Below are 16,857 nucleotides of genomic sequence, written 5' to 3' on the forward strand. Positions count from 1 at the left end.
TTTTACCTTTAAGACTAGTCTTGATGACTGGATGAGTAGACAGAAATTTACCCCTGGATCATCATGCACTGCCCTGCTCAGTGTGGGAGGTGAGCACTATTACATGCTAGAAAGGGTGGCAAGAACTTTTAACATATGACTGGGCATCTTATGGTCCCTGTGATCTCTTGTCTAATGTATTCTTGTTACTCTTTTCAGATGGTAATCTGTGCTTCTGTTGCATTTATTCCCTTTTGTCTATTTAATGCAGCATATGGTGAGAGAAATACAAAAAAGAAATGAGAGATTTCACATAAAAGCAAAACAGAAAAGTTCAGGCATAAAAAAATGACATAATTCTAATATAATGCTTTCTCTGTATTTGGCTTGATGTCAGGTTAAATTTATTTATTTATTTATTTTATTTTATTTTATTTATTTTACATTTGTTGACCAGGCTAGTCTAACTGGATACATGTCCATTTTCAGTAGAGCCCCGGGGAGATAAGCCCCACTATAATCTACATATATATGAGACAGATAAAAAGTACAAAAAAACAATCTAAAATACATAAACTTGAAACTATCCTTCAACAAGTTGATTTATATAGAAACTAAATTCTACTGTGGATGCATACAATGTTTAGCAAGGCAAAAATACAGTAATGTTACCATGAGAAAGTCTTAGATAATTTACAAAGAGGGGAGTGAGAGGATGAATTTACTAAATTCAGCAAGGTGGGTGAGTGGAGGAGAGATGTAGAAAAAGGTAATACTGGGGGGGGTGGTTAGTCTGGGTTAGTACATGGACATAGCCATTGTAACTTTAGTTGAACTTTTAGTTGTTTTTTAAAGAGTGGTAATGATGAGAGGGATGTCAGTTTACTGGGAATCTTGTTCCAGATCTTCCCCACTGAGTTTGAGAAAAGAGAGTTACCTGCCTTATTGTGGGATTTCTGAATGGTTACCAGTAGTTTATTTGCAGATCGAAGGGTAGATAGGTTTGTGTAGGGGGAGATGAGGTTTTTGAGAATAGGAGTATTATTAGGTTGGTATAGAATATTATGGGTAATGGAGAGTTGTTGAAATTACTTGGTTATTTAGTTCTAGCCAACCTAGAAGTTTGAGATTTAGACAGCGATGAGTTCTAAATAGGGAACCTGTAGCAAACCTGGCAATATTGTTATAAGAAGTGATCAATTTGTTTAGGTTGCTTTTGGAAAGATTAGTAAAAATAGGTGAGGCAAAGAGGAGGGTGGAGATCAGATGGGTCTGGGCAATAGTAGCTCTAGCATCTGGGGTGAGAAAGGGTTTTATCCTATACAAGGATCCAAGTTTTCTGTTTACCGTTTTAATAGTAGCATTAATATGTGAGTCGAAGTTGAGGTTATCAATTATTATGCCTAAGAGTTTGGTAGTTGGGTCAGGAGCTATGATTGTGCCATCGATGGATGTAATAGAGAAATGTATTGCGTGGATTTTATAGTAGGAGTGAAGAGTAGTAGTTTTGTTTTTTTGGCATTTAGGAGTAGACGATGTTGTTGGAACCAGTTTTCTACTACGTTAAATACTGTTTGGGTGATGGAGTGCAGTTTAGATGAGGTGGAAGCTTTACAAATCAAAGTGGAGCCATCTGCATATTGTATGCAGGTGGGTAGAGGTAATATAGTGGAAAGGTCGTTAATCAATATGGAGAAAAGTAGGGGTCCCAGGATCGATCCTTGAGGGACACCAAGGGTAATAGGGAGATGTTTGGATAGGTTGTTGTCCCACAGGACAGCCTGCTGTCTATTGTCCAAGTAGGACTTGAACCATTGTAGAGCTTGTGTGTCAAGTGAGAATGAATTTAGTGTGTTGAGAAGTATTTGATGGTTAACCACATCAAAAGCTTTAGATAGGTCAATAAATAGTGCAGAGGAGAGCATGTTATTGTTACAATGTTTATTTATACAGTCCGTAAAGGCTAGGAGGGGCCGTGGTGATACTATGGGATGGTCTAAAACCATGTTGACAGTCAGTTAGTAGATTATTTTGGAGAATGTGGTCAAGAAATTGTTGATGTATGCATTTTTCCATGATTTTGGTAAGTGGTGATAGTAGGGCTATAGGTCTATAGTTGGAGAGTTCAGTTGAGTTACCACCCTTGTGAAGTGGGATTATGTGAGAGATTTTCCAGAGTGAAGGGATGTAGCTTTCAGTTATAGTTCTATTGATTAGGATAGAAATGGGATAGGCAAGAACTTTTGCAGCAGTTTGAAGGAATTCAGGTGGTAGGAGATCAGCTGAGGGAGTACAAGGTTTAAGTTTATTAAGTAGAGTATAGATGCGGGTTGTAGGAATAGGTTTTAGGTGAAAGGTAGATGGTAGGGATGTTAGGGAGGATGAGGGGGTAGAGTTAACAGGTGGTAAGGTGTTAGCTAGAGATTGGACAGTTTCTGAAAAAAATGTATTGAAAGCATCAGCTATCTGGATGGGAGAGTTTGGAGAGAGACCAGATGGGGTTGGTGTTTTGGAGTGGCCTGGATGTAATAGTTTACTTATGCCTGACCAGAAGGTTTTGGGTTGACTTTGGTGCTTTTTTTGGAGTTTCAAGAAATATTTTTTTTTATCCTGAACTATTAATTTTTTGGTGGAATTTCTAAGCTGTCTAAAGAACTGCTGATCGATTGGGTCTTTAGTGTTTCTCCATTTGGACCAGATTTTGTTTCTTTGAAGGATTTGTTGTCTGGTTTCTTTAGTAAGCCATGGGGCTGCTTTGCTTCTAATTCTTATAGTGCGTGAGGGGGCATGGAATTCAAGAATTTGTAGGAATTTGGAGTTAAAATAGGATACTGCTTCATCAAGTGGTAGGTGCCTTAAAGGTGACCAGTCACAGGATTGAAGTTCAGTTTGAAAGGCTATGGGGTCAAAGTGTTTTTGTTGCGGGTGATTTTAAAGGGAGTTTGATTTGGGATAAAGGATTTTTGTCTAGATAAATAGGTAAGTGAGTGGTCACTAATATTGTCGGGAAGGATACCAACTTTGTAAGAGAGGGGGTGTTTGTTAATCAGGATCCAATCTAGTATACTTTCTTTGCCGCTGGTTTATGGATTCTGGTGGGGGTGGTAATAGTTTGGGAGAAGCCATAGAGGTTTATATGGGCTGTAGGTTTAAGAGTGACACAGGTGTTCCAGTCTATGTTAAAGTCACCGAGTACAATGGTTTCCTGAGGGAAGGATGTCGAAAGCCAGCAGAGGATACTTTATAGGGTGCTTATGTTATTGCCTGGGGGTATGTAGGTGCATATTATGTATATAGATTTTGTAGCACTGAGCTGGAGCTTAGAGATAAGGATTTCTACATTGGTGTCTAGAGGTGGTTGTATTAGTAGAGAAGTGATTTGTAAATGAGATTTATACAGTATTGCTACCCCACCACCTTTTTTGGTGGGTCAGTCTAATCTTAAGATATTGTAACCAAGTGGGAGTATTTCATTGTCTTTTGTAACAGGTTTAAGCCAGGTTTCTGTTAAGCATACAATATCACAAGAGTGAGTATCTAGTAGTGCGTGTAGTTGGCTTTTTTATTGTTAATACTCCTTATATTAAGGTGAGCTATGAGTAGAGAATTAGGGGTTAAATGGGGAGTGAAAGGGGGTGTGGTGTGGCTAAGGGTGTTGCTGCCTGGTCCTGGGTTGGGATGAATGTCCCCATGAAGGAGAGGATGTCTATTGGGATTATATTGATGCTTCAGAAGTTTAATGCAATTTTGTTGTGATTTTCTGTATTGTGTGAATGTAAGATGGGCTACTCTGTGGAATTTAGCAAATAGATAGGTTGAGTTGGATGTTATGTTTGAATGGCTTAGGGATTTAAGATCAGCAATGTTTGTTTAGGGGTTGGTGAGATGATGTGAATTGTAGGTTTTCATGAAAGGTAAGGGTGTAGGGTATTGAAAGGATAGATAGGAAAGAAAGTAGGAGAGGTATTTTTATATATGTGAGTGTATGGGTAAGAGGCATGTTTGTAAGAGATTATAGAATATTGTTAGGATTTAGGAGGTAGGGGTAGAGTGAGTGTGGAGCATTGAAATATGTAAGAGGTGAGTGAGGGTAAAATTGTCAGTATGGGAGTGGGTGTGTGGATGATTGGTCTGTAATGAGTTAGGGATAGCTATTGGATAGGAAGCAGGGGGTGTGGCTTTGTAAGTAGAAGAGTAGGACCACTGGGGTGGGTGGGAATTGGGGGTAGGGAAGGGGAGCGGAGTGAGCCCGCAAGGTGAATGGAGCAGGCTCGAGCAGGTAAGTGGGAATCTGCAGAGACAATCAGAGAGCAGCAGCAGATTCTTGAGGCAAAGTATGTATGTCCAGGTTGAAAGAGAGTGGTAAATCAGGTGAGAGGTAGAGAAATGTTGGTGGCGTGGAAGGATTGAAAAGAGTGTAGCTAGATAGTGGGAAGAGAAAGGTAGCAGCAGAGTGATAAAGCAAGGAGATTAGCAATTAGTCAGGGGAAGAGAGCTGGAAATAGTATACAGAGCCTATATTTGGGAAGGTGGAGAACTAGGTATAACCCTAGTCTGGATTAGGGTGCCACCTACTGGACAGAAAGTAAAATACAATAGAGTTATGTATATTAGAGATAGCTAGAAGAGGGACTACAGATAAGAGATAGCAAAGGGAGAAAGTAGCAGATTGCTATAGGGGTTTAGAGGAGAAAGGAATTGCTGCAGAGTTCCCTATTTGGTAGCTTGGTTTCTCTAGGTCCTAGGTCAAGTACAACTACAAAATACAGCTTAACAGGGAGGTCCATGGTGGAACAGACTTTCTTAGTCTTTTTTCTTTCTTTTTGCAGCTGAGAGCAAAAATATTGAGCTGGGGCTACAGGTTTCCTTGGCCAGACGGTGGGACGTTTGGAACAAATAAATCATAAAGGGGTCCTGAAAGACCAAGCAGGTCCCTTAGTACAGGATAGGGGGTAGAAAGCTAGGAGGATAGAGAGATAAAATTAGGTGTTAGGACAAACAATCAATAAATGCTGTAACATGCAAGCTATCAGGGTAATATAAGGGTAGATTCAAGTAAAGATAGGCTTATTTGATGTAATATATGAGCTAACAGGGTGAGACATAGGTATATACAGGTAAGGATAGACTTATTTAAGGATACAGTGGACTGTAACTTATGTTAGCATTTGCAGATATTGCAGAGACATAAGATAAGCAAGCATTTATATACAGTCACAACTGAGATTCTTTTGGTCACAAACTTAGGAGCATGTAAAAATGTAAACCATATAAAACAATTGTTCTAACAAAACACCTAGGAAAGTAATATAGTTACTCAGGATAGTTTGGACTACCTCCACAGAGTAGAATGCAGGTAACAGCCACTAGGTAAATTATGTTTTTCCCACCGAGTCTAATGATCTCAAGATTAATTGAGCGGTCCTAGCTTATAGGACAGGTGCCAATTAGGGTATACTTGTACAAGGTAAAAACAAGGTTCATTCAGCATGAAGTAAGAAATGGCCAGGATGTTATAGAATGCCTGTCTGGGGGGGGGGGGTATTACAAATAATCAGACCTCGCCGACTGCAGAGTTGCCAGCATGAGTGCTATGCAAGCACTAGTAGATTGAGGTCAGAAGGAACATCCTTAATCATGCGCACAGTTCTAGTAAAAAGTAAAAATACTCCAACAAATAGGGTGAGAGCGACAACTCAGCAATGCTGTATAGTCAAGGGGGGACAGTCTAACCTAGACAACAGGGTCGCTTTATGTGAAATAAGTAACAAGCGCTTGCAGGAACGCTTAAATAGGAACGGGTAAATCCGGCAAATCCATTAAGAATCCGGATAGAAATAGCTGTTATCGGTCAACTAAGGGTAGCAAATCTCCATACATTAGCAGTAATATTACAAAAGGTTCAAGAACAACTGATAACAAAAAGCGCTGGTAATAACTCCCAAGCATATGCGCAAATTAGAAAAAGAGAGAAAAAGCTGTTGTGTACTCTGTTAGCAATATGCGGGCAAGTGGAACACACAAAAAAGCCGAGATACCTGAAAACGCAGCCAGACAAGTGCATAGTCAAAACGCTATCGTAGGACCATCAACGGCATCTGTGAGAGATTGGGGGCATACAGACCGCAAATAAATTAGGAGATACCTACAATGATATTGTACATGCATCAGTAGGGTAGCACTTTAACTGTAGAACGCTATCTAAGGACCAATTAGTGGCAGCTGCGAGAGAATAGGAGGGTATACAGATCGCAAATTAATTAGGAAGAAAATACCTAAAATGATTTTGTACTCGCTTCAGTAAGGCAGCGCTTTAACTGTAACCACATTTACAGATTACAGAGGAGTTTGTACGGTTGGCAGACGCTGCTGGAAGTTGTGCAGTGTGTAACAGACCCCGTGGGAGGCACATCATTTACCAAGGTGGCCTTTTTTCAAGTCCGTAACTTCACAACTTTACAACATTATGATTCCCAACTATCATGTATAAACCTTATTCCTTTCTAATTTGTTGTATACATGGTCTGGTAACTTTCCACAATTATCAGCTTGATCTAATAACATATTCTATAACATAATTGTCAGCAATAAGGATATATAAAAAAAAAAAGACAATGCACATAAATATCTACAATGCAAGGTGTAAACAGCTTAGATAGATGCCGTTCTGCTCTTAGCAGAAGGGACAGCATACAACAGGGACAGCATACAACAGGGACAGCATACAACAGGGACAGCATACAGCAGGGACAGCATACAACAACAGGGACAGCATACAGCAGGGACAGCATACAACAGGGACAGCATACAACAGGGACAGCATACAACAACAGGGACAGCATACAGCAGGGACAGCATACAACAACAGGGACAGCATACAACAGGGACAGCATACAACAGGGACAGCATACAACAACAGGGACAGCATACAGCAGGGACAGCATACAACAACAGGGACAGCATACAGCAGGGACAGCATACAACAGGGACAGCATACAACAGGGACAGCATACAGCAGGGACAGCATACAACAGGGACAGCATACAACAGGGACAGCATACAGCAGGGACAGCATACAACAGGGACAGCATACAACAGGGACAGCATACAGCAGGGACAGCATACAACAACAGGGACAGCATACAGCAGGGACAGCATACAACAGGGACAGCATACAACAACAGGGACAGCATACAGCAGGGACAGCATACAACAGGGACAGCATACAACAGGGACAGCATACAACAGGGACAGCATACAACAACAGGGACAGCATACAACAGGGACAGCATACAACAGGGACAGCATACAGCAGGGACAGCATACAACAACAGGGACAGCATACAGCAGGGACAGCATACAACAACAGGGACAGCATACAACAACAGGGACAGCATACAACAGGGACAGCATACAGCAGGGACAGCATACAACAGGGACAGCATACAACAACAGGGACAGCATACAACAACAGGGACAGCATACAGCAGGGACAGCATACAACAACAGGGACAGCATACAGCAGGGATAGCATACAACAGGGACAGCATACAACAGGGACAGCATACAGCAGGGACAGCATACAACAGGGACAGCATACAGCAGGGACAGCATACAACAGGGACAGCATACAACAACAGGGACAGCATACAACAGGGACAGCATACAACAGGGACAGCATACAACAACAGGGACAGCATACAGCAGGGACAGCATACAACAGGGACAGCATACAGCAGGGACAGCATACAACAGGGACAGCATACAACAACAGGGACAGCATACAACAGGGACAGCATACAACAGGGACAGCATACAACAACAGGGACAGCATACAACAGGGACAGCATACAACAACAGGGACAGCATACAACAGGGACAGCATACAACAGGGACAGCATACAACAACAGGGACAGCATACAACAGGGACAGCATACAACAGGGACAGCTACAACAGGGACAGAATACAACAGGGACAGCATACAACAGGGACAGCATACAACAGTTATAAAGTCTTAAGAACGAAACCACATTCAAGATACAACACTTACAGCAGTACTAATCCTGTGGGACCAGGGACACCCATGCAGCCAGGGCAGTAAGAGGAATAATAAAGATGGTGCCACCAAGGGTTTCACCACTATATGCCCTTAGGTAGGAGGAGGAGGAGAAACGAGAGAGGGGGGGCAGGTAGATAGGGGAGGGGCAAAGACACATAAGGAGTGATCTAGCAGCCGCAGGTTTCCCAGAAGTCATGCATAGGTGAGAATTCTTGGAGAGAGTGAAAGTGGAGAGGCCTTTGTAGTAGTAGAGTGTGCAATAGAGAAAGGAAGTGGGGAGAAGAGGGTATGGAGATACAGAGGGCTAGGTAAGAAGAAGGACCAGGAGATCATAGAGCAGGTAAGTGAGAGTCTGCAGAGACAATCAGAGAGCAGAAGCAGATTCTTGAGGCAAAGTAAGTATGTCCAGGTTGAAAGAGAGTGGTAAATCAGGTGAGAGGTAGAGAAATGTTGGTGGAGTGGAAGGACTGAAAAGAGTGTAGCTTGATGGTGGGAAGAGAAAGGTAGCAGCAGAGTGATACAGCAAGGAGATTAGCAATTAGTCAGGGGAAGAGAGCTGGAAATAGTATGCAGAGCTGATATCTGGGAAGGTAGAGAACTAGGTATAACCCTAGTCTGGATTAGGGTGCCACCTAGTGGACAGAAAGTAAAATACAACAGAGGTATGTATATTAGAGATAGCTAGAAGAGGGACTACAGATAAGAGATAGCAAAGGGAGAAAGTAGCAGATTGCTATAGGGGTTTAGAGGAGAAATGAATTGCTGCAGGGTTCCCTATTTGTTAGCTTGGTTTCTCTAGGTCCTAGGTCAAGTACAACTACAAAATACAGCTTAATAGGGAGGTCCAAGGTGGAACAGACCTTCTTAGTCTTTTTCCTTTCTTTTTGCAGCTGAGAGCAAAAATATTGAGCTGGGGCTACAGGTTTCCTTGGCCAGACGGTGGGACATTTGGAACAAATAAATAACAAAGGGGTCCTGAAAGACCAAGCAGGTCCCTTAGTACAGGATAGGGGGTAGAGAGAGCAGTACTAATCCTCTGGGACCAGAGACACCCATGCAGCCAAGGCAGTAATAGGAATAATAAAAGGAATCAAGAAGACTTTGTGGAAGTAATAACATGAGATTTGTTTTACATCGAAAAATGCATAATAAAAGAATATTAGGACGTAAACGTGTGCTAATAATAGGACAGCATGCTTAGATTTGTTTTACATCGAAGAATGCATAATAAAAGAATATTAGGACGTAAATGTGTGCTAATAATAGGACAGCATGCTTAGATTTGTCTTACATCGAAGAATGCATAATAAAAGAATATTAGGACGTAAACGTGTGCTAATAATAGGACAGCATGCTTAGATTTGTTTTACATCGAAGAATGCATAATAAAAGAATATTAGGACGTAAACGTGTGCTAATAATAGGACAGCATGCTTAGATTTGCTTTACATCGAAGAATGCATAATAAAAGAATATTAGGACGTGGCGTGTGCTAATAATAGGACAGCATGCTTAGATTTGTCTTACATCGAAGAATGCATAATAAAAGAATATTAGGACGTAAACATGTGCTAATAATAGGACAGCATGCTTAGATTTGTTTTACATCGAAGAATGCATAATAAAAGAATATTAGGACGTAAATGTGTGCTAATAATAGGACAGCATGCTTAGATTTGTTTTACATCGAAGAATGCATAATAAAAGAATATTAGGACGTAAACGTGAGCTAATAATAGGACAGCATGCTTAGATTTGTCTTACATCGAAGAATGCATAATAAAAGAATATTAGGACGTAAACGTGTGCTAATAATAGGACAGCATGCTTAGATTTGTCTTACATCGAAGAATGCATAATAAAAGAATATTAGGACGTAAACGTGTGCTAATAATAGGACAGCATGCTTAGATTTGTCTTACATCGAAGAATGCATAATAAAAGAATATTAGGACGTAAACATGTGCTAATAATAGGACAGCATGCTTAGATTTGTCTTACATCGAAGAATGCATAATAAAAGAATATTAGGGCGTAAACATGTGCTAATAATAGGACAGCATGCTTAGATTTGATTTACATCGAAGAATGCATAATAAAAGAATATTAGGATGTAAACGTGTGCTAATAATAGGACAGCATGCTTAGATTTGTCTTACATCGAAGAATGCATAATAAAAGAATATTAGGACGTAAACGTGTGCTAATAATAGGACAGCATGCTTAGATTTGTCTTACATCGAAGAATGCATAATAAAAGAATATTAGGACGTAACGTGTGCTAATAATAGGACAGCATGCTTAGATTTGTCTTACATCGAAGAATGCATAATAAAAGAATATTAGGACGTAAACATGTGCTAATAATAGGACAGCATGCTTAGATTTGTCTTACATCAAGAATGCATAATAAAAGAATATTAGGACGTAAACGTGTGCTAATAATAGGACAGCATGCTTAGATTTGTCTTACATCGAAGAATGCATAATAAAAGAATATTAGGACGTAAACGTGTGCTAATAATAGGACAGCATGCTTAGATTTGTCTTACATCGCAGAATGCATAATAAAAGAATATTAGGACGTAAACGTGTGCTAATAATAGGACAGCATGCTTAGATTTGTCTTACATCGAAGAACGCATAATAAAAGAATATTAGGACGTAAACGTGTGCTAATAATAGGACAGCATGCTTAGATTTGTTTTACATCGCAGAATGCATAATAAAAGAATATTAGGACGTAAACGTATGCTAATAATAGGACAGCATGCTTAGATTTGTCTTACATCGAAGAATGCATAATAAAAGAATATTAGGACGTAAACGTGTGCTAATAATAGGACAAAATGCTTAGATTTGTCTTACATCGAAGAATGCATAATAAAAGAATATTAGGATGTAAACGTGTGCTAATAATAGGACAGCATGCTTAGATTTGTCTTACATCGCAGAATGCATAATAAAAGAATATTAGGACGTAAACGTGTGCTAATAATAGGACAGCATGCTTAGATTTGTCTTACATTGCAGAATGCATAATAAAAGAATAATAGGAAGTAAACGTGTGCTAATAATAGGACAGCATGCTTAGATTTGTCTTACATCGAAGAATGCATAATAAAAGAATATTAGGACGTAAACGTGTGCTAATAATAGGACAGCATGCTTAGATTTGTCTTACATCGAAGAATGCATAATAAAAGAATATTAGGAGGTAAACGTGTGCTAATAATAGGACAGCATGCTTAGATTTGTCTTACATCGAAGAATGCATAATAAAAGAATATTAGGATGTAAACGTGTGCTAATAATAGAACAGCATGCTTAGATTTGTCTTACATCGAAGAATGCATAATAAAAGAATATTAGGACGTAAACGTGTGCTAATAATAGGACAGCATGCTTAGATTTGTCTTACATCGAAGAATGCATAATAAAAGAATATTAGGACGTAAACGTGTGCTAATAATAGGACAGCATGCTTAGATTTGTCTTACATCGAAGAATGCATAATAAAATAATATTAGGACGTAAACATGTGCTAATAACAGGACAGCATGCTTAGATTTGTCTTACATCGAAGAATGCATAATAAAAGAATATTAGGACATAAACGAGTGCTAATAATAGGACAGCATGCTTAGATTTGTCTTACATCGAAGAATGCATAATAAAAGAATATTAGGACGTAAACAAGTGCTAATAATAGGACAGCATGCTTAGATTTGTCTTACATCGAAGAATGCATAATAAAAGAATATTAGGACGTAAACGTGTGCTAATAATAGGACAGCATGCTTAGATTGCAGTATTGTAATATAAAGGTTTTTATAACATGAGATTTGTCTTACATCGAAGAATGCATAATAAAAGAATATTAGGACGTAAACGTGTGCTAATAATAGAACAGCATGCTTAGATTTGTCTTACATCGAAGAACGCATAATAAAAGAATATTAGGACGTAAACGTGTGCTAATAATTGGACAGCATGCTTAGATTTGTCTTACATCGAAGAATGCATAATAAAAGAATATTAGGACGTAAACGTGTGCTAATAATAGGACAGCATGCTTAGATTTGTCTTACATCGCAGAATGCATAATAAAAGAATATTAGGACCTAAACGTGTGCTAATAATAGGACAGCATGCTTAGATTTGTTTTACATTGAAGAATGCATAATAAAAGAATATTAGGATGTAAACATGTGCTAATAATAGGACAGCATGCTTAGATTTGTCTTACATCGAAGAATGCATAATAAAAGAATATTAGGACGTAAACGTGTGCTAATAATAGGACAGCATGCTTAGATTTGTCTTACATCGAAGAATGCATAATAAAAGAATATTAGGACGTAAACGTGTCCTAATAATAGGACAGCATGTTTAGATTTGTCTTACATCGAAGAATGCATAATAAAAGAATATTAGGACGTAAACGTGTGCTAATAATAGGACAGCATGCTTAGATTTGTCTTACATCGAAGAATGCATAATAAAAGAATATTAGGACGTAAATGTGTGCTAATAATAGGACAGCATGCCTAGATTTGTCTTACATCGAAGAATGCATAATAAAAGAATATTAGGACGTAAACGTGTGCTAATAATAGGACAGCATGCTTAGATTTGTCTTACATCGAAGAATGCATAATAAAAGAATATTAGGACGTAAACGTGTGCTAATAATAGGACAGCATGCTTAGATTGCAGTATTGTAATATAAAGGTTTTTATAACATGAGATTTGTCTTACATCGAAGAATGCATAATAAAAGAATATTAGGACGTAAACGTGTGCTAATAATAGAACACCATGCTTAGATTTGTCTTACATCGAAGAACGCATAATAAAAGAATATTAGGACGTAAACGTGTGCTAATGATAGGACAGCATGCTTAGATTTGTCTTACATCGAAGAATGCATAATAAAAGAATATTAGGACGTAAATGTGTGCTAATAATAGGACAGCATGCTTAGATTTGTCTTACATCGAAGAATGCATAATAAAAGAATATTAGGACGTAAACGTGTGCTAATAATAGGACAGCATGCTTAGATTTGTCTTACATCGAAGAATGCATAATAAAAGAATATTAGGACGTAAACGTGTGCTAATAATAGGACAGCATGCTTAGATTTGTCTTACATCGAAGAATGCATAATAAAAGAATATTAGGACGTAAACGTGTGCTAATAATAGGACAGCATGCTTAGATTTGTCTTACATCAAGAATGCATAATAAAAGAATATTAGGACGTAACGTGTGCTAATAATAGGACAGCATGCTTAGATTTGTCTTACATCGAAGAATGCATAATAAAAGAATATTAGGAAGTAAACGTGTGCTAATAATAGGACAGCATGCTTAGATTTGTCTTACATCGAAAAATGCATAATAAAAGAATATTAGGACGTAAACGTGTGCTAATAATAGGACAGCATGCTTAGATTTGTCTTACATCGAAGAATGCATAATAAAAGAATATTAGGACGAAAACGTGTGCTAATAATAAGACAGCATGCTTAGATTTGTCTTACATCGAAGAATGCATAATAAAAGAATATTAGGATGTAAATGTGTGCTAATAATAGAACAGCATGCTTAGATTTGTCTTACATCGAAGAATGCATAATAAAAGAATATTAGGACGTAAACGTGTGCTAATAATAGGACAGCATGCTTAGATTTGTCTTACATCGAAGAATGCATAATAAAAGAATATTAGGACGTAAACGTGTGCTAATAATAGGACAGCATGCTTAGATTTGTCTTACATCGAAGAATGCATAATAAAAGGATATTAGGACGTAAACGTGTGCTAATAATAGGACAGCATGCTTAGATTTGTCTTACATCAAAGAATGCATAATAAAAGAATATTAGGACGTAAACGTGTGCTAATAATAGGACAGCATGCTTAGATTTGTCTTACATTGCAGAATGCATAATAAAAGAATAATAGGAAGTAAACGTGTGCTAATAATAGGACAGCATGCTTAGATTTGTCTTACATCGAAGAATGCATAATAAAAGAATATTAGGACGTAAACGTGTGCTAATAATAGGACAGCATGCTTAGATTTGTCTTACATCGAAGAATGCATAATAAAAGAATATTAGGACGTAAACGTGTGCTAATAATAGGACAGCATGCTTAGATTTGTCTTACATCAAGAATGCATAATAAAAGAATATTAGGATGTAAATGTGTGCTAATAATAGGACAGCATGCTTAGATTTGTCTTACATCGAAGAATGCATAATAAAAGAATATTAGGACGTAAACGTGTGCTAATAATAGGACAGCATGCTTAGATTTGTCTTACATCGAAGAATGCATAATAAAAGAATATTAGGACGTAAACGTGTGCTAATAATAGGACAGCATGCTTAGATTTGTCTTACATCGAAGAATGCATAATAAAAGAATATTAGGACGTAAACGTGTGCTAATAATAGGACAGCATGCTTAGATTTGTCTTACATCGAAGAATGCATAATAAAAGAATATTAGGACGTAAACGTGTGCTAATAATAGGACAGCATGCTTAGATTTGTCTTACATCGAAGAATGCATAATAAAAGAATATTAGGACGTAAACGAGTGCTAATAATAGGACAGCATGCTTAGATTTGTCTTACATCGAAGAATGCATAATAAAAGAATATTAGGACGTAAACGTGTGCTAATAATAGGACAGCATGCTTAGATTTGTCTTACATCAAGAATGCATAATAAAAGAATATTAGGACGTAAACGTGTGCTAATAATAGGACAGCATGCTTAGATTTGTCTTACATCGAAGAATGCATAATAAAAGAATATTAGGACGTAAGCGTGTGCTAATAATAGGACAGCATGCTTAGATTTGTCTTACATCGAAGAATGCATAATAAAAGAATATTAGGACGTAAACGTGTGCTAATAATAGGACAGCATGCTTAGATTTGTCTTACATCGAAGAATGCATAATAAAAGAATATTAGGACGTAAACGTGTGCTAATAATAGGACAGCATGCTTAGATTTGTCTTACATCAGAGAATGCATAATAAAAGAATATTAGGACGTAAACGTGTGCTAATAATAGGACAGCATGCTTAGATTTGTCTTACATCGAAGAATGCATAATAAAAGAATATTAGGACGTAAACGTGTGCTAATAATAGGACAGCATGCTTAGATTTGTCTTACATCGAAGAATGCATAATAAAAGAATATTAGGACGTAAACGTGTGCTAATAATAGGACAGCATGCTTAGATTTGTCTTACATCGAAGAATGCATAATAAAAGAATATTAGGGCGTAAACGTGTGCTAATAATAGGACAGCATGCTTAGATTTGTCTTACATCAAGAATGCATAATAAAAGAATATTAGGACGTAAACGTGTGCTAATAATAGGACAGCATGCTTAGATTTGTCTTACATCGAAGAATGCATAATAAAAGAATATTAGGACGTAAACGTGTGCTAATAATAGGACAGCATGCTTAGATTTGTCTTACATCAAGAATGCATAATAAAAGAATATTAGGACGTAAACGTGTGCTAATAATAGGACAGCATGCTTAGATTTGTCTTACATCGAAGAATGCATAATAAAAGAATATTAGGACGTAAGCGTGCTAATAATAGGACAGCATGCTTAGATTTGTCTTACATCGAAGAATGCATAATAAAAGAATATTAGGACTTAAACTTGTGCTAATAATAGGACAGCATGCTTAGATTTGTCTTACATCGAAGAATGCATAATAAAAGAATATTAGGACGTAACGTGTGCTAATAATAGGAGAGCATGCTTAGATTTGTCTTACATCGAAGAATGCATAATAAAAGAATATTAGGACGTAAACGTGTGCTAATAATAGGACAGCATGCTTAGATTTGTCTTACATCGAAGAATGCATAATAAAAGAATATTAGGACGTAACGTGTGCTAATAATAGGACAGCATGCTTAGATTTGTCTTACATCAAGAATGCATAATAAAAGAATATTAGGACGTAAACGTGTGCTAATAATAGGACAGCATGCTTAGATTTGTCTTACATCGAAGAATGCATAATAAAAGAATATTAGGACGTAACGTGTGCTAATAATAGGACAGCATGCTTAGATTTGTCTTACATCAAGAATGCATAATAAAAGAATATTAGGACGTAAACGTGTGCTAATAATAGGACAGCATGCTTAGATTTGTCTTACATCGAAGAATGCATAATAAAAGAATATTAGGACGTAAACGTGTGCTAATAATAGGACAGCATGCTTAGATTTGTCTTACATCGAAGAATGCATAATAAAAGAATATTAGGACGTAAACGTGTGCTAATAATAGGACAGCATGCTTAGATTTGTCTTACATCGAAGAATGCATAATAAAAGAATATTAGGACGTAAACGTGTGCTAATAATAGGACAGCATGCTTAGATTTGTCTTACATCGAAGAATGCATAATAAAAGAATATTAGGACGTAAACGTGTGCTAATAATAGGACAGCATGCTTAGATTTGTTTTACATCGCAGAATGCATAATAAAAGAATATTAGGACATAAACGTGTGCTAATAATAGGACAGCATGCTTAGATTTGTCTTACATCGAAGAATGCATAATAAAAGAATATTAGGACGTAAACGTGTGCTAATAATAGAACAGCATGCTTAGATTTGTCTTACATCGAAGAACGCATAATAAAAGAATATTAGGACGTAAACGTGTGCTAATAATAGAACAGCATGCTTAGATTTATCTTACATCGAAGAATGCATAATAAAAGAATATTAGGACGTAACCG

The 16,857-nt window shown here is 37.5% G+C and overlaps 1 protein-coding gene across 1 annotated transcript in view; it reads left to right on the forward strand.

Moving 5' to 3' along the window:
* LOC122788396 (zinc finger protein 850-like) overlaps positions 1-16,857 on the forward strand; it is a 1,059,174-nt gene that overhangs the window by 725,654 nt on the left and 316,663 nt on the right. The window contains exon 7 of the mRNA XM_044055467.1: positions 6,620-8,078. Coding sequence (XP_043911402.1) covers positions 6,620-8,078 — 1,459 coding nt within the window. The remainder of the gene's footprint in view (positions 1-6,619; positions 8,079-16,857) is intronic.

This window comes from Protopterus annectens, chromosome 13.part0, assembly GCF_019279795.1.
Source record: "Protopterus annectens isolate FY-2018-M chromosome 13.part0, PAN1.0, whole genome shotgun sequence".
NCBI classification, from domain to species: Eukaryota; Metazoa; Chordata; order Ceratodontiformes; family Protopteridae; genus Protopterus; species Protopterus annectens.